This window comes from Crocuta crocuta, unplaced genomic scaffold (assembly GCF_008692635.1).
Source record: "Crocuta crocuta isolate KB4526 unplaced genomic scaffold, BGI_CrCroc_1.0 scaffold384, whole genome shotgun sequence".
In the NCBI taxonomy this organism is placed as follows: domain Eukaryota; kingdom Metazoa; phylum Chordata; class Mammalia; order Carnivora; family Hyaenidae; genus Crocuta; species Crocuta crocuta.
In genome coordinates this window covers 969632-994392 of record NW_027532182.1, presented here as the reverse complement: position 1 = coordinate 994392, position 24761 = coordinate 969632, and the positions used below count along the sequence as shown (strand labels likewise).

General features: G+C 41.1%; 2 protein-coding genes across 2 annotated transcripts in view; one reads left to right on the top strand and one right to left on the bottom strand.

Annotated features, from left to right (window-relative positions):
- PDHX (pyruvate dehydrogenase complex component X) overlaps positions 1-455 on the bottom strand; it is a 71435-nt gene extending 70980 nt beyond the window's left edge. The window contains exon 1 of the mRNA XM_077777478.1: positions 249-455. Within this exon, the coding sequence (XP_077633604.1) occupies positions 249-408 (160 nt within the window). The 5' untranslated portion in view covers positions 409-455. The remainder of the gene's footprint in view (positions 1-248) is intronic.
- Positions 313-24329, top strand: APIP (APAF1 interacting protein). Its single transcript, XM_077777479.1, has 7 exons — positions 313-842; positions 12178-12278; positions 17411-17459; positions 18547-18664; positions 20122-20257; positions 23271-23438; positions 24036-24329. Exons 1-7 carry the CDS (start codon positions 786-788, stop codon positions 24133-24135), a joined length of 729 nt encoding a protein of 242 aa, XP_077633605.1. The 5' UTR covers positions 313-785; the 3' UTR covers positions 24136-24329.
- Positions 24330-24761: the final 432 nt, after the last annotated feature.

Here is a 24761-nt window from a genome sequence, read left to right as displayed (position 1 = left end):
CCAAGGCAAGGTCACAGAGAAGCCACACTAACCAGGGGCCCAGGAATGGAGTCAAGTTCTCCCAGCTCCCAAGAAAACCCTTCGCGGCATGCACTAGGCCAAGTCAGCGGACCTCTTCCCGAGTAAAGGCCTCAGGAACCGGGAGCCCCGGGCACTTCCACACCGATATGGGCCTTGAATCCAAAAGCCCCTGACCCAGGCCCATTACTCAGCTACACGGAGAGGCTGAGCAAGCCCCGACCACTCACCCCGCAGCCACTGCGTGCTGTGAACCCATCTCCAACTAGCTCCGCGGCCGAAAGACCATCCGGAAGCACCCCTCACCATCCCGAGTCTTCGGCAGCCGCCGAAGCCCAAGAGGTAGCGCAGTACCCGAGGGTCACAGCCTAGCCTCCAGGAGGCCGCCATCTTCCCGGCCTTGTCGCGGGCTGCCCGCAGAACCGCCTGATCGCCCAATCATCAAGACCCTCCCAAGCTCCGCCTTCTGTCACATTGGCCACACCCCCTAGCTCCCGTGGGGCCATTTGAGTCTGTGACTCAAGATTCTCCAAGTCCCGCCTCCAACCTCGTCGGCCCCGCCCCTCAGCCAGGCTGCGCGCCTCTGGATCTCGTGTCCGCCAGGCCCTCCCAGACCCGCCTTCAGCCTTTTCGCCCCGCCCCCGAGCTGCCCTCAGCGCCGCCCGATTGCTGCTGTGGCCACGCCACAGACTGATCTTCGCCCAGACCAAGCTCGGGTCCCGAAGCCGCTCGGAGACAGGAGGCCGTGGGTTCCCCTCATCCAGGTCATGTCGGGCTGTCACACTCCGGAGGGAGACTGCTGCTCGCAGCGCTGCGGCGCTAAGGTAGGGGCGGGGCCGCGGGTGCCCCGTTTGCCCGGACGTGAGGCACAGGAGGCATGCGGTGGCGGGCGCGGGGCCTGGGACCCGTGTGGACGCGACCGCTGCCACCCTCAGCCTTGGCTCCGCAGGCCGATTCGAGGCCACGGCAGTCCCTGTTCCGGGACTGAGCTCCGATGGCGGGCTCTGGGCGCCAAAAGCTGAAAAAAGGAAAATAACGGAGGAGAGCGCTGCGCTTCTTGAGTGTGTTTTGAAACAACTTACCGGGAATACAGGCCAAACAAGGCAGCAGGAGGCGCTGGAGTGGAAATGGAGTTAAGACTACTCTCGAGCTTATTTTCTGAGCCCTGGAGCCCAGCCCGACGTTTGGCAGGCAGTAGGCGCCTGGGAGACGGTGGCCAAACCGGGGCTGTGCTTCAGTAGTTCCCTCTGCCTGCCTCAGTGTAGAGTGATTATGGAATGAAGTCAAAGGAACATCCACCCTCGGGCTGCACCTGCCTTTCATCTACTGGGTATACACACCAACAGTTTTATGCAATACCTTTGTGTCCATGGACACAGCGACGATTAAGACGAATAGCCTGGGGTCTGGAGGAAAACTGGACGAATAAATAATTACAATACAGCGTGAGAAGCCCTGCTTAAGAGGCAGGGATAGCTCCCTAAAATTATCCCCCTTATTCTTCCTGTTATTCTTTCTTAGGACTGAAGGTCCCAATTTAAAAAGTCATAACGTGGGAGGTTTTATTGTGAAATACTTGCGAATATTCTTGTGTGAATAAGTAACTCCCCAGCTTAACAAAGACGACTGTGAAAATTGCCTAGAAAGGGGGAAGATGCTGGATACAGGACAGATAGCTAGGCAGGTTTGCCTGGACAGTGCGGAATGCAACCTGTTAGTAGAATCGTTGCTAAGATGCTTCAGTAGCATGTGTGTTCATGCCACCAGTAAGTGAATCTTGGTGAAATACTATCTAAATGAGCATCAAAGAGAGCCTTTATCAAGGGATCTGAGAACAAACAAGACCTCTCAAACCAGACACAGCCAACAGTCAGTTGGTAACCAGACAGGTTACCAGAGCTCTACTACCCACAACAGATTTGTATATGCATTTAAATAAACCACTTCCTGTAAGCCTGATTCAGTCCATGAGCCGCCAGTATGTAACCTCTGATATAGGACTTTTCTTAATGTAGGAGATGTGATCTTACTTCACAGTGTTTATTGAGCAAAGCACTATGGTACGTATATATCAAGAGCATGTTCCCTACTTTGTAGGCAGCTATGCTTAGCTGGGAAATAAACCAAGAACTACATCTATTTTTTAATTTTACCTTACCTCTCACAGTGTGCTATATATATGAACCCTGAGTAAATATTTGTTCTTTGATATTATGATAACACAAGGGCTTTCAGTACCCTTCTCTCTATTTTCTTTGACCTGATCAGTTCTGTTCATCTTTACCCCTCCCATCCATTCTAGCAACCCATTTCCATGGCCATATCCTTCCCTCGCCAACCACTGCCCCTGTACCCCGCACTTTTTTGGGTGAAGGACTTTTCTTTTTTTACTCCTACACTTCCCTCTGTGTAGCCTCCACCAGACGATCCACCATACAGTCTTATAAATAATTGCCTTGACTTAAATGCCTCCCATGCAGACCCCTAAGGGAGTTAGGTGTTGAGGGAGTGTCCCTCAACTATATACATTTGTGTCTCTACAAATATTCTTGTGTCCTACTGCGGCTGGGTCCTGGACACCTCCTGGGGACCCCCTGAGGAGCTTCCCTTCGCGTTCCCTTAAGTGACTATCCCCATACCTCACCGTCTCCCCTCATCCTTTCCCCCAAACCTGCTCTGAGGATGACTTTGCCTCCAGAATGACAAAAGAAGGTGAAGCTATTAGTTGTGAACATCTTAACTTCAATTTCTTCCTGTTCCCTCTTACATATACATTACATTGTAAAGATTAAGCACAAGACATCTAGAATCTGACTGCTAGCGAAAATCGGGGTTCTGCCAGTTGCCACGTGGGCAGTCTTGGATGCATTAATCTTTTTTTTTTTTTTTTTAGAGAGCAAGTGAGTGGGGGAGGGGCAGAGGACTTGAGAGAGAGAGAGAGAGAGAAAATGAATGTGAAGCAGCCTCCACGGGGGCTCAATCCCACAAACCTGGGATCGTGACCTGGGCCAAAATCAAGAGTCAGACCTCAACCAACTGAGCCACCCAGGTGCCTCCATCTTTCTTAAAGTAACAAAGCTATTACAAGGATTAAGTTAAGTTGTACATATAAAGCCTTTAGAATACTACCTGGCATAAAATAAGTATTCCGTAAACATTAACAATTTTTGTTATTAATCATATTATTACGTATTTTTCTGAGTTTTCTTCTTCCTCCTAAGATAAATATTTCCCTGGTCTAATTCCAGCTGCTCTGTCTCTGCAAAGATTGACCTATTAGTAAGGATTTTGCTCTCCTTTGGTGCTCATCTCTCCCTCTTCCCTAATTTTACCTTGTAGCATGAAGGGAAAACTGGTTAATACAGATTTTTAGCATGTAAAGAAAACTCTGAAAGAACCAGTTTTCCCTTTGGTTTCCCTATCCAGCCCTTCATAGCCACACTATTGAAAGAGTCTTTAGAATTCTCTGTCTCTAAGTTTTAGTCACTTCTTAACCCACTGAGATCTGGCTTCTACACTCAACCTATTAAAACAATTCTTTTTTTTTATATATATTTTTTTAATGTTTTATTTATTTCTGAAAGAGAGAGAGAGACAGCGTGAGCAGGGGAGGGTCAGAGAGAGAGGGAGACGCAGAATCCGAAACAGCTCCAGGCTCTGAGCTAGCTGTCAGCACAGAGCCTGACGCGGGGCTAGAACCCACAAACCCGTGAGATCATGACCTGAGCCGAAGTCGGAGGCTTAACCGACTGAGCCACCCAGGCGCCCCAAAACAATTCTTCTTAAGGTTGACCTAACTTACAAAGATAGTTGGCCTAGCAAAAACCCCAAGTGAACCCATCGTTTTTGTGATTGCACTGAGCTGCATTCCTAGAGAAAATTATGGAACTGCACTGAGCAGCCTCACTTCATATTCAAGATTTCAACCTCAAATCGACACAACACTGCCCAACAACCATCCCGTGTTTCCCCAGTACCTTACTGTCCCACTCCCTGAGATGACTAGTTTATACCTTTTATTATTTTTTCAAGCCTCTTGTACCCTGTCCCCACATCGCTCCTCAGCCGATGACTTTGTTTATACTTAAGAAAATAGAAGGTATCAGATATGAACTTACTTGCCGTCCTACCGCAAAACCTAAAGTCTGCTGAAACATGAACCCATCTTCTCATTTTTCAAGATGGCAGAAGCCCAGTTTCTTCACTTGTGCTCAGGATCTGCCTCCCCTCTCACATTCGGAAGTTGTTTCTCTCTCCCACCCTGTCTGTCCTACTGTGAATCAGTCTCCTCTCAGCCAGACTGTTCTCCTCAGCATGGCCTCCAAGGCCCTGATCTGGCCCCTGCAGATTCATCCGCCTCTCTCAGCACTTGGCCTTGTCAGCACTTCTTTCCGGCCACCTGGCCTCTCTGTTAAACATGTCAGCACTGTCTCACTCACTCCGGGGCCTTTATGTGTTCTGTCTTCTCTGCCTGGAGTGCTGGTCTCTCCCCAAGACAAAACCTTGTGTGTGCAACCACACTCGTTCAACACACACTGGGGTTTTCTTTCACATTCTGTGGGCTTTACATTGTCAAGTGCTCAAGAGACTTTCCTTAACCACTTTATTGAAAATCAATCTCTGCTATGTTTCTCTAAGTTTCCTGTTTGGTTTCCTTCTTCCTATTTATTACAATTTATTCTTCTCTTTGCTCTTTTAAAACTACCCCCCCCCCCCCCCGAATGTGAATTTCTCCAGGGCAGGGACTTTGTCAAGTGTTCGTGGCTAAATTGCCAGGAAATGCTTGGCGTACTCCCACCATCCTTCAGTGAGACGCAGCTCACCCACCCCTCGGTGAGGCTTTGCCCAACTCCTGCTCCCACCCCCCACCCCACCCACCACTAGCTTCTTCCACCAGTAGCTTCCTTGAACTGTCCTGTATTATGTATTGCTTTGTCCTTTCCTAACTTCTCTACTAGATTGTAAGCTTCCTGAGGGTAAGGGTTTTGTCTTACACTCATTTCTTCAGAGCCTGCAGTAAAAGTTTGATGAATGAATGAAAGGAAAGGTACATAGACAAATGCTGTGGCACGGGATTAGAGGAAGGAGCGGTCACTTCCTGCTGGGATGATGGGAGAAGGAATTGCAGGGGAAGCGGTAGAGAGCGTGGTGTAAACACTGACAAGCCGGAGCCTGACAGCTAGTGTTGCAATAATTGGAAACCCATCAGGATCAGTAACAGTGCAAAGAAAAAAAGATACACTCGCTAGTGCTCCATAGCAAATACCCCAAAACTTGGGCTTAAAACACAACACTTACTGTCTCAAGGAGGAGTCTGAGGTTTAGGAGTCCAGGAGAATTTGGCTCAGGGTTCTGGCTTAGGGTCTCTCTTAAGGTGGCTGGCAGACTGTCCGCTGGAGCTACTGCCGTCTCGAGGCCTGCAGACAAGCTGCAGTGTCGCTGGCAGGCCTCCATTCCTCATTGATCATTGTCCATGCGCCCCAGTTCTTCACCACACGGCCTTCTGTGCAGGCTCCGTACCCTTACCATGTAGCCGCTGGCTTGCTCCCCCAGGGCAAGGGATCCCAAAGGAGACCACCAGAGACGGAAGCTTCAGTGTTTTATAACCTAAACTCAGAAGTGACACGCTGTCACGTCTGCTGTACCTCTGTAGTCTGCTGGCCACGCAGCCCCGGTACCATATGAGAAGGGACTGCACAGCAGGCTGTGAATACCGGGAGGCAGAGACCATGAAGAGCCATCTGGAGGTTGACTACCACAGCTAAGTCGAATAGAACTGAGAGATTTATATAAAAATGGACTGAAAGAAAATATTTGAAAAGTGAAATTGGGGCAAGAAAGCAGAAGGACTTAAATAACACACCACAGAGGTGGCACCTGAGCATTAAGTGATTGCAGGGATAGGGTTCCATGATCAAAGAAGTATATTCCTTAAGTACTGATGGGAGAGTGGAGGGTAAGCTAGGGAAGAGGGAGAGGGGGGTGCCTGGGTGGCCCAGTCGGTTAAGCATCCGACTTCGGCTCAGTTCATGATCAAACCATCCATGGGTCCAGGCCCCTCATTGGGCTCTATGCGGACAGCTCGGAGCCTGGATCCTGTTTCACATTCTGTGTCTCCCTCTCTCTGTTTCTCCTCCACTCATACTCTCTCTCTCTCTCTCTCTGTCAAAAATAAGTTTAAAAAAATTTTTAAAAGTAATTTAAAAAAAAAAGAGAAAAAAATTGTAGGCAAGGAGATCAAATATGGAAAGATAACTTTATTCCTCCCCAAATATGAGTTCCTGAAAGAGTTTTTACTCAACTATTGCAAAAAAAAAAAGAAAATAAGGACAATCAAAAAGTGAATTTTACAAAATTAATGCAGTCAGGTTAAAGGACCATCTTTTATTCTGAGATGATCCTTCCTACTCTTTTTTTTTTATACTAAAAATGTACTTTTTGGGGGTCGCCTGGGTGGCTCAGTTGGTTAAGTGTCCAGCCCTTGGTTTTGGCTCCGGTCATGATCTCTTGGTTTTGTGAGTTCAAGCACTGCATCGGGCTCTGTGCTGGCGTTGCGGAATCTGCTTGGGATTCTCTCTCTCCCTCTCTCTCTGCCCCTCCCTACTCACACTCTCTCCGTCTCTCTCAAAATAAATAAACTTTAAAAAAATAAAATTTAAAAATATACTTTCTTTTTTGAAAAAGTTGATAGTAGATGGTTAAATGTAATTAACGTTATAACTTGGCAACCCTATGTCAGTCCTTAAAATTTAAGCTACAACAGCAACAACAAACTCTGGTTTAAAAAAAATTTTTTTTTAGCGTTTATTTTTGAGAGACAGAGAGAGAGAACACATAAGTTGAGGAGAGACAGAGAGAGAGGAAGACACAGAATCTGAAGCAGGCTCCAAGCTTTGTTGAGCTGTCAGCACAGAGCCTGATGTGGGGCTCGAACCCACGAATGGTGATGACATGATATGAGCCTAAGTTGGACGCTTAACCGACTGAGCCACCCAGGTGCCCCTACAGACTCTGATTTTAAAAATCAGAAGTCTGGGGCGCCTGGGTGGCTTATTCGGTTAAGCGTCCGACTTTTGCTTAGGTCATGATCTCGCGGTTCGTGGGTTCGAGCCCCGTGTCGGGCTCTGTGCTGACTGCCAGCTCAGAGCCTGGAGCCTGTTTCAGTCTGTGACTCCCTCTCTCTCTGACCCTCCCCTGCTCACGCTGTCTCTCTCTCTCTCTCTCCTAGAAATAAATAAAACATTAAAAATATATATATATTTTAAAAATCAGAAGTCTGGGAATCACTGATCCCTATTAACATAAGGAAACTAATACCCAGAAAGGGTCACTGACTTGCCTTATGGCATTCAGCTAGTGCGGGTCAAAGCTGAAGCAAGGCTCCACGCCTTCTCATTTCTTCTCGTCAGTGCCTAACTGGTGTGAAGAAGAGTTTGTAAGTGTGGTGAAGGTGAACGGGAGAAACAGGGCTCAGTGGAGGTAAAGTTGCATTTATGCACGGAAAGGGGAATGAGATGTGCAGAGAGACGCAAAGCCCAGAGACAAAAAGTGCTGACAGCTTGGCTGTGTCTGCATCCAGTCCCTTCCTCAGGCCAGTGTCAAGAATTTTGAAAGACCAAAAAAAAAAAAAAAAGAATTTTGAAAGACTGAAATGAGCACAAAAGATCACTAGGTGTCTTCGGGCTATCCTTGAGCTATTGTGCAACTCTGTAAATTGAAGAATCCTGACAGCTGTGCAGATGAATCCTGATCATAGAAATGCAGGCTGTATTCTGGACATTCCATTGGTTGCTGCCTGGTGGATATTGTCCAGTTTTTCCTCATTTATAAGCCCGGGATTCCAAATTACTTATATGGGTGATGTTTTGCCTTCTCTTGACACAGCAGTGTCATCTTTCTGGTTCCCTCACTAGTTGATGGGTTAAATAATATATTTGACATGTGTTTATTTTGTATTTGTTTGAGAGTCTCCCAGGCAAACCTCTGTCCAAACAATACCTCTCTCTACTGCTTTAATTGAAAGAAAAGGTGGGAGAGAGGATTAGAATCCTTGTGGGCAGTGACCAAGTATTTCAATGACAATGCAACTGATTTCCATAAAATAACTGGACTGAAAAATTGGAAAAGTAAAGTATTGCTTCAAAAACTTTTCAGGCTTTAATGTTTTTACTATATACAAAAGACTGTTAAATGTTTCTCCCTCAAACTATAGGACCTCTGCTCTCAGAAGTTGATTGTAATCCATCCTCAGTTATGTCTTTCAAAATTCTTAGAAAACCAGACATAACAGTAACAGATAAGTAATATTACTGACATTCAGGGAAGAAGTAAATATTAACCAAGCTTTTTCCTTCTTGTCAATTCTTATTGAAATATACATTCTGGTATTTACTTTCTTACCATTCCGAACAACTTAAATGACTGCATTTTTACCAAATCTATGTTAGTTCCCACTCCTACAATTTCCTAAAATTGAAATTTTGTGGGTTGGAACAAATGAATGAAACTTCATTAAGAGCAGCTGACTTGCCATTGTTACCCTCTAGTAGGAAATGGGCTAATTGCCGTGATAACTCAGGACTGGAAAAGACAAAAGGGAAAGAGGAGACCCGTAACAACAGACCACTTTCTATAATGTTTGCAACTTTCTATGCAAATGGATAGTTCTAAGGATTGGAAAACTGTAGGAGTTTTCTCCTTATCTGTTATTTAATACATAATTAAAATTTTTTTAATGTTTAATTTATTTTTGAGAGAGAGAGAAAGACAGCGTGAGCAGAGGAGGGTCAGAGAGAAGGAGACACAGAATCTGAAGACACGCTCCAGGCTCTGAGCTAGCTGTCAGCACAGAGCCCGACACGGGGCTGGAACCCACAAACCGTGAGGTCATGACCTGAGCTGAAGTCGCACCCTTAACCGACTGAGCCACCCAGGCACCCCTTTAATACATAATTAAAATATCATTTGTATCACTAAAAAAGGAAGTAGCAAATAATACAAGGCATGGATAATTTTGGCTAGATTCTGTAAGGATAGACATAAGGAAAATCAACACAGCTTTATTATTAGTTTTAATTCAAGAATTTTTAGCACTTCTGAGGCACCTGGGTGGCTCGGTGGGTTAAGCGTCCGACTTCGGCTCAGATCATGATGTCACAGTTTGTGCGTTCGAGTCCTGCTTCAGGCTCTGTGCTGATAGCTCGGAGCCTGGAGCCAGCTTCAGATTCTGCATCTCCCTCTCTCTCTGGCCCTCACCCGTGCACATTCTGTCTCCCTCTCGAAAATAAATAAACGTTAAAAAAATTTTTTTAAAAAGGAGAATTTTTAGCACTTTAAAATTGGAAGGAAGGTAAAAATTCAAGTTATAAAATAAATATATCACAGGGATGAAGAGTACAGCATAGGGAACATAGTCAATAATGTAGTAATACTATGTGGTGACAGGTGGTAAGTACACTTACTGTGGTGAGCATTGCCTGACATGTGGAATTGTCAGAGGATATTGTACACCGGAACTAATAGAACATTGAAAGAACTGGGAGGGAAACTAACATGGTCACACTTTGTCCCGGATGCTTTATCTTCATTTTTTCTCATGTTTTAAAAAAACATATTTACTCCATTCCGGGAAGCCTGTGGCACTGTATCTCAATTTAACCCTCATAATGTTCTCATTTTATAGATTAGTACACTGAAAGCCATAGTCATAGAAGCAATAGTGTAGCAAAGGTTTGATTTTATGTCCGTTAACTCCTAAGCCTATGTTGAATCAGAACTTTAAAAATTTTTAACATTCCCATGTTCTTTATTTTATATTTTGAAGTCTACTCCATCAAATTATTATTTATAATAAAATACAAAGTTTACGTAAAATATTAACAGTGAATTGGGAAAAACACCATAATTTCAGAAAGCTAGTTAAATAGCTGAAAATTCGGTGTATTCAACAGTCACCCCTCTGGGCTCAAAGATGTTTCTCCCCTTTACGCAGAACCAGGATTTATAGACACAAGCTTCCCTGCTGTACTTTTATGCACAGAGGGTCTATTTCTTGTTTACCCTTAACCGGAGGGTATAACCCCTTATCTGGTTTCACGCCCAGGGAGGGATTTTCTAGTAAGTACCCCATTCTGAGCACACCCTAGGTTTTATTTCATGTTTCTAACAGCTTCCAAAGCTATTAAAATTGAAGAGCTTCTAACAGCTTCCATAGCTATTAAAATTGAAGGTCAAGCTCGCCAGAGTTCTGCAAATACCTTCAGGGAAATGGCTTCAGAGCTCCCCTCCCAGGTAGACTCACCCTGGTTTCTTTTTTTTTTTTTTTAACAACATTTTGTTTTTACTGATGATTTTTTTTGAGAGAGGGAGAGTGAGCTTGCACAAGCAGGAAAGGGGCGGGGAGGGGTGAGATAATCCCAAGCAGGCTCCACGCTGTCAGCACAGAACCCAATGTGGGGCTCAATTTCACGAACCGTGAGATCATGACCTGAGCCAAAATCAAGAGTTGGATGCTTAACCAACTGAGCCACCCAGGCGCCCCACCCTGGTTTCTTTGATGGCCACTGTGAAGCCTTCCTTACTTTCTTGCTAGCTCAGCAGTTTAATTTGAAATTTTTTTTTAACTTTATTCAGGAAAAAAATTTATTCAACATTTTTAGTTGTTTTCAAGGTAAGAGTTACATTTCGTATTGCCAGAAATGGAATTCATTACATTTTTTATTGTTGTTTTGGGTTTTACTAATTTTAACTGTAAAAAACGGAGGAAACATTGATCCTTTTTTTCCTAATTAGACTTAGTAAAAGTAAGCTCTTACTTTAACTAGACTTATTGTTCTGATCATTTACAACATATACAGATACCTGCTCTTTATGTTATACACTTGAAACTAATACAATGCTGTATATTGATTATACTTCAATAAAAATACATGAATAAAGTTCTATGTTTATCCTAACATATATATGTACACACAGATCTTCATACAAATGGACCGAGAAAGTATTAATTGTGATTGCTTCTAAGTGAGTCCTTTCTTTATTTTCTTGACTCTATTATTCCATAATGAGTATATGTTGATTTTATAATAAGTGAAAAAAATGTAATCACTATGGGGGAAAAAAGGCATTTTAGAATAAAAATAAAATCAAATGAACACAGAATATGAACAAATAGCTGTCATATGTATATCATGACTTAACTGAAAAAGATATTTTGTGTAATGAAATTTGCTGGACAGACCAAGCATGTTCCTTTTGGCACTAAGTTCTGTTTTATTTCAGCCGTTGCAGTAGACACTTTGCATTATATCCTGGGCATTTCCCCTCCTTGTTCTTGAAGCATGTTCCATAGTGTTGGACTATACGGCCCTATCCTGAATGAATTCAGGGTGCCAAATAACACAGATCCACTTTTTAAACATTAAAAACAAAGTGGGGCGCCTGGGTGGCTTAGTCGGTTAAGCGTCCGACTTTCTCTTAGGTCATGATCTCGTGGTTCGTGGGTTCGAGCCCCACGTCGGGCTCTGCTGACTGCCAGCTCAGAGCCTGGAGCCTGTTTCAGTCTGTGACTCCCTCTCTCTCTGACCCTCCCCTGCTCATGCTGTCTCTCTCTCTCTCTCCTAGCAATAAATAAAACATTAAAAAAAAAGTTAAAAAAAAAAAGAAAAAACATTAAAAACAAAGGATGGGGGCCCCTGGATGGCCCAGTTGATTAAGCGTCTGACTTCGGCTCAGGTCATGATCTCACAGCTCGTGGGCTCCAGCCTCACATCAGGCTCTGTGCTGACAGCTCAGAGCCTGGAGCCTGTTTCAGATTCTGTATCTCGCTCTCTTCTGCCCCTCCCCCAATCACACTCTGTCTCTCCTTTAAAAATAAATAAACATTAAAAAAAAAGTTTTATGGGGCACCTGGATGGCCCAGTTGGTTGAGCATCCGACTTTGGCTCACACTCTGTCTCTGTCTCTCAAAAATAAGTTTAATAAATTTAAAAAGCAAAGTATGTTTGTAATAGTTTTCTCCCTCATGGTACCCTGTCTATAGATTTTTTTTCTATAGATTTTCTTAAACTTCCTTATGTTGGCTTCTTAACAGAGATGTCAGCTAGAATAGTCACTCAATAATATAGTGTCTGTTTGAAAAATCATTATCTTCTTTTTAAGGACAAGGAACATCCAAGATACCTGATCCCAGAGCTTTGCAAACAATTTTACCACTTGGGCTGGGTCACTGGGACTGGAGGAGGAATCAGCTTGAAACATGGGTAAGTTTCTGGCTGATCTCGCTTCTGAGAATTCTCCATGTAAGTAGCCCATGGGGAGTCTAACATGTGTTATGTCCAAAGAACAACTGGTACTCAGTTGTATGTGGTGGTGAAAGTATCTCGTTTCTAAACGGAGAAATGACCATTTGCATATCTGAATGACAAGTGTGTAGAAGTTGTAGATACAATAAATACCTAAGGATTTAAGAGTCACAATTTCTAGACAGAGTAATTTGGTCCTCAGTCTTTGGAATCCCAAAGTTAAATTACATGCTGCCAAGGATGTTTCTATGTCTGAAATTAGAAAGGGTTCCAGGTAAGCAGGATTTGTTACAAGGGTCAGTTACAGATTTTAAAGTCACTTAAATACAGATTACAAAGCATCAAAAGTACTAAACATCACATTAAGTCAGAAGATGACAATATGCCTTTCTTTTTTTTAAATATTTTTATTTATTTCTAGGAGAGAGAGAGTGTGAGCAGGGGTGGGTCAGAGAAAGAGGGAGACACAGAATCTGAAGCAGGCTACAGGGTCTGAGCGGTCAGCACAGAGCCCCACGCGGGGCTCGAACTCCCAGATTGTGAGGTCATGCTCTGAGCCGGAGTTGGACGCTCAACCGCCTGAGCCACCCAGGCTCCCCAATAAATGTGTTTTTTTTAAATATTTTTATTTATTTCTAGGAGAGAGAGAGAGACAGCGTGAGCAGGGGAGGGTCAGAGAGAGAGGGAGATACAGACTCTGAAATAGGCTCCAGGCTCTGAGCTGGCAGTCAGCACAGAGCCCGACGCGGGGCTCGAACCCACGAACCGTGAGATCATGACCTAAGCGAAAGTCGGACGCTTAACCGCATAAGCCACCCAGGCGCCCCTGACAATATGCTTTTCTAAGTGCATCGTGTTTCATCATTCATGGCCAGCACCTGCTGGTCTTTTTTACTCAGAGGATAAAACAAGAGGCACTGGTTGAAACAGAAAGAACGAATAGTATTTAATTGTTCATTAGATAACGTTCAGGGTCTTTCCTCCAAGAAGGTGAAGAAACAAGTGAGTACCAACAATAAAAATGCAGGTTGTAGAAACTCAATTCTTTCAAGTGTTTCTGGAATAGAATGAATGTTTTTTTTTTTTTCTCCTTAAATGTTTCAGGAATAGCATTGTCTGGAGGCTGAATGTTAAACTGGGTAACTTGATTTACTTTTTTATCCTAATTCACTTTCTGTAACAACATTGAATTACTATAACGTTTATATAATATTGAATTCATATAGTAATACCCCCAAGGGGGCTGCATTTCATAGAAAGTAGTGGAATGGAAAATTTTAATCAGAAAGCTTAGAACAAAAGCGATTTTTCGGAATACTGCAAGATGATGCCAGTGAAGTCTCATCTACTTCAGATTACCAAGTACCTCATGGAATAGTAATTGAACTGTGGGCAACGTCAGCGGGTCCAGATGTCACAGTTACACGTATAGGGGTGCACTCAGTCTGGAAAGGGCGTGTTCCTCACGGAGCATCGCACATCCGTCCGTGCCCCTCTCTCACCATCAGCCCAGTGCTCCGTCAATCCAATTCAGCATTTTGCAGGTTTTCAGATTATTTTGCCAGAGCTTTCAAGTTGACCTGTTCAGAGCAAAGTCCTAAGATAATGACATTTGTCACTGTTGTTTCATTTATCCATTTAGTTGAGTTCCCAATAATTTGGTTTCTCAGCTACGTTTATAATAAATCCTATTCTAAACATTGCCTTTAGTTAACTGCTTTTTATTTGCATATGCAGAAAGTTTATGTGTGTACAGAATAGAACTTTCTATCAAACTGAGTAAAAATAACCATTTTTTAAGTGGCTCTTTCAAAAAAATGGCAGTGATGTGGTAACTTAGGGGCACGTGGGTGGCTCTTGGTTGTGTCTGACTCTTGATTTTATCTCAGGTCATGATCTCATGGTTCATGAAATCCATGCTGTCAATGTGGAGCCTGCTTGGGATTGTCTCTCTCCTCTCTCCCTCTGCCCCTCCCCTGCTCACTCACTCTCTCTTCCTCACTCTTTGTCTCAAAAGAAATAAACATTTAAAAAATGGCAAAGTGAAAACTGGAATGCAGATAAGCGGCCCATTACAGATCCCAAAAGTAAATTTGTATCGTAAAGACGTAAAAGACTATGTTCTTTCTAGAAGAATTTTACTAACCCACGCGCTAAAAATGTGTGTGGTCACCCTACAGCACTCACTGGCACCTTTTAAAATTAAATGGTTTTTACAGCACTACAATCAATTTATGGGGACATTGCATCCGAAGCGAAAATGTTTGGTCCTTGGTTAGGTTCTTAACGGGTGAGGAGCTCCTCCTGGAGGTCACGGGTGGAAACAGCCACAATTTTATGGCATTGTTTGGAATCTTACCAAATGTGTGCTAATTTACAGAGTAAGATGGGTGATTTGTAGTAAAATGTTGAATTTTTTCCTAGTATTTAAATGACTTAATAAGCTCACATCATTAACTCTATCTGCTATGTTATTCCCAAGTTATAGGTGAAAGTTTGGTTTTCTTTGATGCTTAAAGCAAATAAATTTGGAATGAAGGACAAACCCAATAGATTATATTTGGAAATATAAAATTATTTACTGATTCCAGGGTTTGACTGATACCATTTTAGATTATACTGCTTGTGTGTTAGTACCAAAAGACGTATATAAAAGACAACTTAAGATACATATGAGAGTTAAATCAGGAGGAAATGGAAGACCAAGAAAATGACAATAATCCAAGCAATTCCAGGACACTCAGCAGCCATTGTTTTTAGGTTGGGGTACTACCATTCACACTGAGCATTTCCTGTTTCTGTGGTGTAATGTTGTAATGTGCCAGAGACACCAATCCTGTTGCATGCTATTAGAATTAAATTTGATAAACTCATAGTGTAGACAAGATATTAAATTTAAATTTTTTAAAAAATTTTTCAGAGACCACAAGCAGGGGAGGGGCAAAGAGAGGGGAACAGAGGATCTGAAGCAGGCTCTGAACTGACAGCAGCGAGCCCAATGTGAGGCTTGAACTCAGGAGCCACTAGATGTGACCTGAGCCAAAGTCAGATGTTCAACCAGTTGAGCCACCCAGGTACCCCTAGATTTAAATTTTTTTAAACAACTAGGCAGTAAATAAAAATAGAGGTAACAGAACATAGATGTATTTTGAACTCTTGAATTTAGTTTCCCCTCCTTATGGAATAGTGAAAGAGCAAGTAGCATGGAGGAAGAAATTCCAAAACTTAATACCTTCAAGTTCAAAATGCTTTTTCTTTGTGGCTTACAACACCAAGTAAATACTTCACTTTTAGTCTTTGGCATGTTTCCCTCCTAAAATAAAGGTTCTAGGGACGCCTGGATGGCTAATCAGTTAAATGTCCAACTCTCGATTTTGACCCAGGTCATGACCTCAGGGTCATGAGATCGGGTCTGTGCTGGGCATGGAGCCTGCTTAAGATTCTGCCTCCCCTTGCTCCTCCCCTGCACTCTCTCTCAAAAATAAACTAAAGTTTCTATCAACTTTGTATTTTTATCCAGATATCTCCTTTGTAGATGTAAATATATTTTCCTAAAACATATTTAGCTAATCTTTTAATTACCCAAAGTTGATCAGTCTAAACTGATTTGTTTTCAGGAAGATAGTAATAAAAACAGATTTAGATTACCAGATCACTTGAATAAACAGAATACCCTGGATTGTCCCGTTTTGTGGATGGATTGTATTTACCAACAGGCTGTTTTAATCTTTATTTGGGTCTGTTCCTAGGGCTGCATAAATTTCTCCCTACATAAGAAGACTTAGCCTACAAGTCCACTGACTATATACCACACATGAGTCTAGAATTTCTCCCATGTTGCATAAGGACAGAAGATTTGGATCCCGGTATTTGCAAAGAACCCCTTTTAACTGTGTGATCCCTACTGATTCCACTGGCTCCAAAGGAATGCCACTCCTTGGTTTTCTTATGTCGTGGTTTTTTTAGGCAGCAAAGCTCTAAAGGGAGCTATTTCATGAAAACAAAGGACTAAATATATCTTGCTGTGTTTTGGATTTCACTCCCATTTTAGTTTACAAGCAGACCCTTAAAAGAACTTCCATTTTTGTCAGTTACAAGTCTATAGGTTTATTAATAACCCCAACTGGATTGGTGGCTTGATTCAGTATCGGCCATCATCCTCATTTTCACCAGGAATCAGTGTCCCTCCATCCATGCCTCAACGGCAGAAGCTGGAGCATGCGGGTGACGGTATTTTTCATTTGCACGTATGTGGCAGCTCTTTACTACCCTCTGGCAGCCACTGAAACTGACAAAGGCACCTAAGGACCTTTGTTGAGGCTGGAGAGAATTTAGAGATTTTGAAATTAATTTCCAAATCAAATTTGAGAATGCTTTGTGACAAATGGTACAGTATAGCTGCTCCCCTAGCACAACATTCTGTAACAGAGACCTCTCCAGATGCCATTTATATGTATTTTTAACTTTTCACAGTTGTTTCAGCTTTATTACCAGATATTTTCACAAAATAGATGTGCTTTTCAAATAGGAATCTCAGATTCCGCCCAAAATTAGTAGCCCAGTGTTAATGCTGTAATTTAATAAACCTTCCAGCAGGGGTCCCTGAACTTCATGTTTTATAAGCAGAGCATTTCAAGCACTAAAATTAAACTTGATCCCTTGTGAGACAAAGATCTACTCCTCATAAGCATATTTTCCCCCGATTGGAATTTTTAATAACTATTCCACAATTAATGAGGTAAACTGCAATCTCATATTTAAAGATGCCAAAGGCTTGTTTTACTTTCCAAAACCAGATAAAAGTCTGGTTACCATTGATTTTGCACTATAAAAAGAAATAAAGAAATATATATGAAAACTATCAGCATTTTACTGCATCACCAGCATTACATTTGTAATATAATTACAATGCATTAGTAATTTGGTATTATTTCTATACAGCATATACCATTAATTAGATCAAGCAGCTTTCTGTGTGACTTGATTTATAAAGAATATTGATGATTGGACTATAAGAATACACTTGCCTTTGTTCAAAAGCAGAACAGTAGAGTTAAATAAATACCAATTTCTACATTTTGTGTTACCAGCGATGAAATCTACATTACTCCTTCAGGAGTGCAAAAGGAACGGATTCAGGTATGTTTAAAGGCTCCTTCTTGACCCCAAATCTCTTTTCTTCTCCACTTGACTATTGTTTTGTAAAATGGAATTCATTTTAAAAGAAGTTTTGGGGGGGTTGTACTGTAAACATTTAAATGAATAATCAATAAACATTTGTTAAGTAACTATTAAAATTTTTTTAAGGTGAACCTCCATGCAACTAATATTTTTGAATTCTCATTCATCCTCTAGAGGGCACAAGTGAATTGCACAATCTTAAGTCCTACTACAAAGTGATTATAATTTTGCAGAATTTTAACACCGTCATTATTAGGCTAGTAAGGTAATCACATTGATGGTCTCAAATGGACCAAACTGGCTCATATTAACAATAGCAAAGCTATTCCCATCTAAGTTATAAAACTTTATTTCAGATTTTTGAGAAGCCTTGTTTCATATTAATGCTAGAATGCTGAAAATTTAGTTAAACATAACGCTTACCTTCTATCTAAGGCATAATCCTTCATTAATAAAGCTCTTATATTGTAGTTTGTAATAAACCCTGGCAAATGAAAGTTACAAATCAGAAGTATGCATGCACTACTAGGGAAAATCTGTGGAGCTGCTTAATTACTTGAACTTTAAGAATAACATAGCTTACTGAGATTAACATTTCTGAGTACCATTTAGTTTCTCAGGAGATAAGAAAATTCTACTCTATATTTTTCCTCATGACATATGAAGAAAAAACTGTAACCCCTCATTGTAGAATGATTATTTCTTTGTAGAGTTTCTCTGAAATATAGTTGTGAAATTACAAGGGAAAGCCAAGAAGCTAAGTTAATGAAGTATCATTACATGCATATGAAATTATCCATATCAATTGTTTCTTCAAATTCTAGAAGAAGAATTTCAGCTCTCTTGGGAATATTTTTATCAGTAGAAAACATTTTTTTAAATTTCTCAAAATGGCTAAAACATTTTGGTAGGGAAAGTACAATTATAGGAATATTTACAAGATGAGTTAAATATGCGTATATACATTTTAGCACACACAAGTAGGGGACACTTCTAATTGATGTTGTATAAGCCTTCTTTTCTTCTCTGCCCCCTCTACAAACAGCCTGAAGACATGTTTGTTTGTGACATCAATGAACAGGACATAAGTGGACCTCTGCCACATAAGAATCTTAAAAAAAGCCAGTGCACTCCTCTTTTCATGAATGCTTACACAATGAGAGGTAGGCAGAAAATGTTTTCAACCTAAATAAGTATTTGCTACAGAGTAGGTTTTCTAAATAATTGTAATTATTGTTGTAGTTAACATTTCTTGAACACCTGCTATGAGCAAGAACTCTAATTATGTTAACACATTCAGTGTGCTCACATAAGCCCACGTGGAAGGTCCATTCTTTCTCCATTTTACATACAAGAGGACAGAGGCTCTGGGAGATTCTCCTAAAATAAATAGCTAGTGAGTATTGGGGCCAGAATTCTAACCTAGTGTGACTCCACCAGATTGTCAGATTGACTGACTCAACACTATATTTACAATCAGATTCCTATTCTAGTTTAGAGTTCTACCTCTGGGAACTTGTAGGACTTGAGTCAGATTACAAGTAAGGGAAAATTGTAGCCTTTTCTTTACTTTTAGTGGAAATAGTCCTCTTTGGAAAAAAAAAATGTACCATCTGATAAAAGTAGGAGTCTTATTGCCATTCCCAGAATTTGTGGTAGAAAACCAGTCTGGAAAGGTTGAGGCTAGAGGACAGTGTGAAAATAGAAGATTATACCTGAAACACCATAGCGATAAAGTTATTAGAACCATGCTTTATATAGCCCCTGAATGAAATCCGTACTGAGCATGGACTCATGCTGTGTTCTGTTCCCGGACACTGTCAGCTGCTCCTGACAGGGTAAAACCTCAGGAACAGAGTGTAACAGCATGAAACCCTTCTCCCAGCATAAAGCAAAGTAAACCTCCAACTGCAAGAACAGCCATTACTGAATTTTATAGCCTACAAATCCTTTTTTAGGTAAACCCATTACACTATACCTTAAAACCCCTACCACCCCTGTGCCACCAGGACATGACATATGAAGCCTAACTCTGTGATTAAGGGTCACCCTGACCTTGGTTCAAATCCAAGTGCCACCACTGCTATCTGTGAACCACAGACAAGTGATTTAAAGTCTCTCAGCCCCCATTTCCTTGACCATTAAGTCGAGGAGATAGAATTTACGTCTCTGGTCATTGTGAGGACTCAAGATCAAGAGATCACACATAAAGGGGGTTTGCCCAGGGCCTGGCACAGAGGAAACCCCTAATCAAGTGGTAATATTTTGACTGATCTCCATGGTTATTATAGTTATACTTCAGACCATCTAAAAGCTATTTCTTGAGCATGTGTATTGTACCTTGTCCTGATGTTGATAAAGTTTAAAAGCTTTTTGCTTTGTAGGTCCTCTGTTAGTATTTCTCTCTTCCTTCCTCCCTCCCTCCCTTCCTGTCTACTGCCAACTTATTATTCCATGCCAAGAAAAATAAGTTTCTCATCATATACACATATACAAATAAATGTATGTGTGCATTACATATTTATATATGTGTGTGTATGTATATATGTGTGTGTGTGTGTGTGTGTGTGTGTGTGTATTAGTTTTCCCTGAGTATGTGACTTTCTTTTCCTTCCTCCAGGAGCTGGCGCAGTGATTCATACCCACTCAAAAGCTGCCGTCATGGCCACCCTTCTCTTTCCAGGACGAGAGTTTAAAATTACACATCAAGAGATGATAAAAGGAATAAGGAAATGTACTTCAGGAGGGTATTATAGGTATTTTTTTCTATTTTTGCTTAAGTAATTTCAAGTCTTTTTCTGTCTTTTGATAAAGAGGCTTCTCATCTTTTTATGAATTTAATGAGATGTTGTGGGATCTATGTTAAATAATAGCCGACTTACGCTTACACTTCCAGATCTTGGTGACACAAATCAGACGCCACCCCTCCTCCTCCCTACCACCACCCCAGTCTTGGTAAATTATTAGCAACGTGAATAATGAAACCGTGTGTCAGAGTTAAGTGGAAAACCCTTGGCTGAGCTTTCTGTAGAGATGGAAAGATTACGTTTCTGTATGGAAGCGCCCAGAGAGCATGGTGGCCTCACCTCATTCTGTCTTCAGGAAGCTTCAGCCCTGACTGAAGCTTCATCTTGATTTAATTTAGTTTTTCTAGAGACGCCTGTGTGGTTCAGTCAGTTAAGTGTCCAACTTCGGCTCAGGTCATGATTGTGCAATTCATGAGTTCAAGCCCCATATTGGGCTCTGTGCTGACAGCTCAGAGCCTGGAGCCTGTTTCAGAGTCTATGTCTCCTCTCTCTCTGCCCCTCCCCTGCTCATACTCTGTCTCTCTCTCTCTCTCTCAAAAATAAATAAACATTAAAAAAAAATTTTTAGTGTTTCTAGAACATTTTCATATTAATGATTATTTCAATTAAGTAGCTCTCTATATTTTTATAATTTTTCAGTATGGAAAGTGGGATAGTTCGTATAGAATGGAGGCCTTCTAGATAAAATCAACTGAATCTACCAGCCAACCAAAACGCAATAATTATTCGCCAATCTAGAATACAGGGATGGGAAGAAGCGTGTTCTCAGTGTTCAGGTAGAAGCTAAGCATTTCATTTAAATGTACTGGCATTCTTATTCCTGCGCTTCTTACTTTGCTACCTTAAATTTGGGCCCGATTCTACCTTACCTTGCTTAGAGGAAAAGGGTGCCAGTTTCTCTAAAGTGTTCTTAACTGCAATATCTTATTGTTGCTGCATGTTATGGAATGTACATGTTTAAACTAGTGAGCCAGGAACTCAATATGGTTTGATTTTAGTTACTATTTATTGTATGCCTACAGTATTCCTCAGCACTGCGGAATACCTATTACAAAAGTGAAATGTTTAAATTATGAAAGTGTACATACTTTCATATAAAGAAAGTATAGCCCCACAGTGCCCTTTCCATTCTGGGTCTCCAAGCAGAGGCATTGTGTGTGCTATTAATTTCCTCAGCATTTGATTGTTTTGGTGAAGAAATGAAAGCAGGCGAGGAGGCGTGAAAGGGCAGGTGGAGGGACGGCTGAGAGCCTTCTGGATTCTGTGGGGAAAAGAATGGCCTGAATGAGGACGGGCCACTTCTTACACACCATAGCATACACACTTTACAGATCACTTTAAATGTTTTTGAATTTAAAGAATACAAACTTTTTTGAAATGTCCTTTGCAATTCTATTTGAGCCTGGCTGGGAAGTCAGTAACAGAGTCATTATCAAAGCTCAGGAGGCAGTGATCTTTCTTCAGAATTTGGGGAGAATCCTAAGAGTCCAGTTTTCAAAAGAAGGAGCATTGAAGGCTGGATGAAGGAAGAAAGGAAGGTTTTGATATTCCTTATTTTTTAAGTCCATCTTGAAACAACAAAAGTTTTCAAATACACACCTAATTCCCCTCAGGGGAGGTTACTGTATGTAAGTGTGGTTGTCCCTCCTTCCGGCAGGACACGGCTGGCCTGTGGCAGAGTGAAAAGCACACTGTTTAGAGGTCAGAGGACCATCTTGGCTCTGTTCCTCATTTAACTCAGAAGGGACAGTGTTCTGTCTGTAAAGTGGGTGGCTTGGATTGAATTTCAGCTCTCATTTTTCTGTGATATTATTTTACTCCTGAAAAGATGTCTGACTACTCAGTGTATACTAGAGGAAAATATATGTTTGTGATTCTCTTAGCCAATACTAGGGAAGATCTGGGGGACGCCTGACTGGCTCAGTCAGTTAAGCGTTCAGCTTCAGCTTAGGTCATGAACTCGCATTTCGTGAGTTCGAGCCCCGCATCAGGCTCTGTGCTTGGTATTTAAGAAGATTCTTCAATTACCTCTATTTCACTTAAGTGAAATAATATACATCTCCATACTGTTAATGGCAGTGGTTGGCCAAACTTTTTATCACATGGCAGCTTCCTAGCCTATACCTGCCCTAAAGTAGCAATAGCAATTTTTGATAAAACTTTACCTAGAATTTTTGTTGTTGTTGCTAAGTTTGGCCATTATAGAGGTAGTGAAAAGAGAAATTTATGTAAAAGGGAAAACATGTCCAAATTTGACTAGGTATAAATGACCTCAGAGATAAACTTAATTTTACCAGTAACAAAGTTATTCACTTAAGTATTATTACTTGAGTAGAAAGGAAATGCATATTCTGATTGTATCACTTGTATTTACTGAAAACAGGTGGAAGTAAAAGAAGTTCCAATGCCACAGACTTGAGAATGTTCTGAAAGTACTATCACACCTTTAGTAATTATTTCCAGAAGATTCTTGCTAACCCAGTACTATAAACCACACCTGTGTTTATTTATTTGCCTGAGACACTTTGAGGTCTTACAGAGATAAAATAAAATGATATTGTATCTTTGGAAAATTCATACTTAATGAGTAGTTCAATCATTAATCCTTTCTATGTTTCTGGTTCTCGGATCTATCATTTCTCATCTTCTGTTAAAAATACTATGATTGTTTCTGCTTCAAGGAAATACTTGTATGGTCTTGATAATTTCTTTGTTAGGTTTTGATATCCTATACAAATTTCTGCCACTTCGAAGAATACCTGCCAAATTCCCAAGGTGTCTTATGAGGTAGCTGCCTATGCAGGATATACAGAATAACATGCAAAATCTTGTTCATAATGTGGAGTGGCTTTCAGATACAAACAGAACGTCTAATTGGTTAGGTGAAAAAAAAACTGTATGTTTTTACGTGTGAATACCTTTATTTATTTTAGTGGGAAAAATGGCTTGTCTTGTTCCATAGGAATGATGATATGTTAGTGGTACCCATTATTGAGAATATGCCTGAGGAGAAAGACCTCAAAGAACGAATGGCTCGTGCAATAAATGAATACCCGGACTCCTGCGCGGTCCTGGTCAGGCGTCACGGAGTGTATGTCTGGGGAGAAACCTGGGAGAAGGCCAAAATCATGTAAGTATCCATCAAAGGGTGTTTGGGACAAGTCACTACACTCCAGATGTGAAAAGGGAATCAAGTGTGTTTTATGATTTGAAAGGAAGTACAACTTTGCGGTGTGTTATTGGTGAAATTGGTTTAAATTAAGTCGTCTGTTATTTCTACGTATTTGATTTGTATTATTATGTATTCATTTATTAAGAAATATATCATTTGGCAAGGCACTATGCACTTGATACAAAGGAGAAGGAAACCCAACTTTTTTTCTCCCAACTTTAAGGCTAGAAGGGAGATAAAGCTAAGTTATACAGCTTTATACAACCCAAGTTATATAATGATTTGCTACAATTCTTTCAAAAAGTGACACAGAGTAAAAAATTTAAACTCCCTTTTATTTCCTGAGAAGCATGTAATATGTTTGCATGATTCAGTATGATTCCTTTCCATGTTTTAATAATGCTGGGGGCAAAATGAGAAACATTTGGCCTGGAACCGAGAAAAAAACAATGCACTAGGAGCAGGGTTAGCTTGATGGAGAGGAGAAATGTGGTTGGGAGGGCTGCAGAACTCTGTTTCACGAAGCCCTTCAGTTCCTTGCTTTTTCTTTTCTAGGTGTGAGTGTTACGACTATTTGTTTGACATTGCCGTGACAATGAAGAAAGTCGGCCTGGATCCTACACATCTTCCAGTTGGAGAAAATGGAATTGTATAAGCCAGACGAAAATGTGATTCTCTACGCAAAGCTTATCTTAATTATTATGCGAATGAAACTTGATTATTCTTTTTAATGAATTGAACATTTCCATGATACAATTAATTTGTCCCTAAATACTGAAGACAATCACCCTGAATGTCTTCTGACATTGGACGATATTTGCTTATATTCTTGTAATTTTAAATGGCATTGCAGTGNTCAACACGGAAGTCAGCCAGTGTTGTTACGCCTGAATCGCGAGTCCCCTGAGACCTCCAAGGAGCCGACACCGATGCAAGTATATAAGGGTCTTTATTACAAGCTAGAGCAGGGGCTCACCCGTCAGCCAGCGCAGCAGCAGCCNCATTTTGTAATGAAGGGCTTTTTTTTTATGTTTAGTTTTAAATCCTTCACAGCAAAATACTCTCGCTTTAACTAAGTCCTTTTTTATGGACACTCCTAGAGAATCCCTCTTATTCTCTAAAGTTGCTGATGATACCAGATTCGTGAGAAAATTTCCATTCGTTATGAAATGAGCATTTTCTTATTTTAATATTGGCATCGTAAAAAATATGTGAAAAGTTAAAGCCAGATGTGTCTCTCTCTCCATATTGATGTCAAAACAGCTTACAGATTTCCCCTGT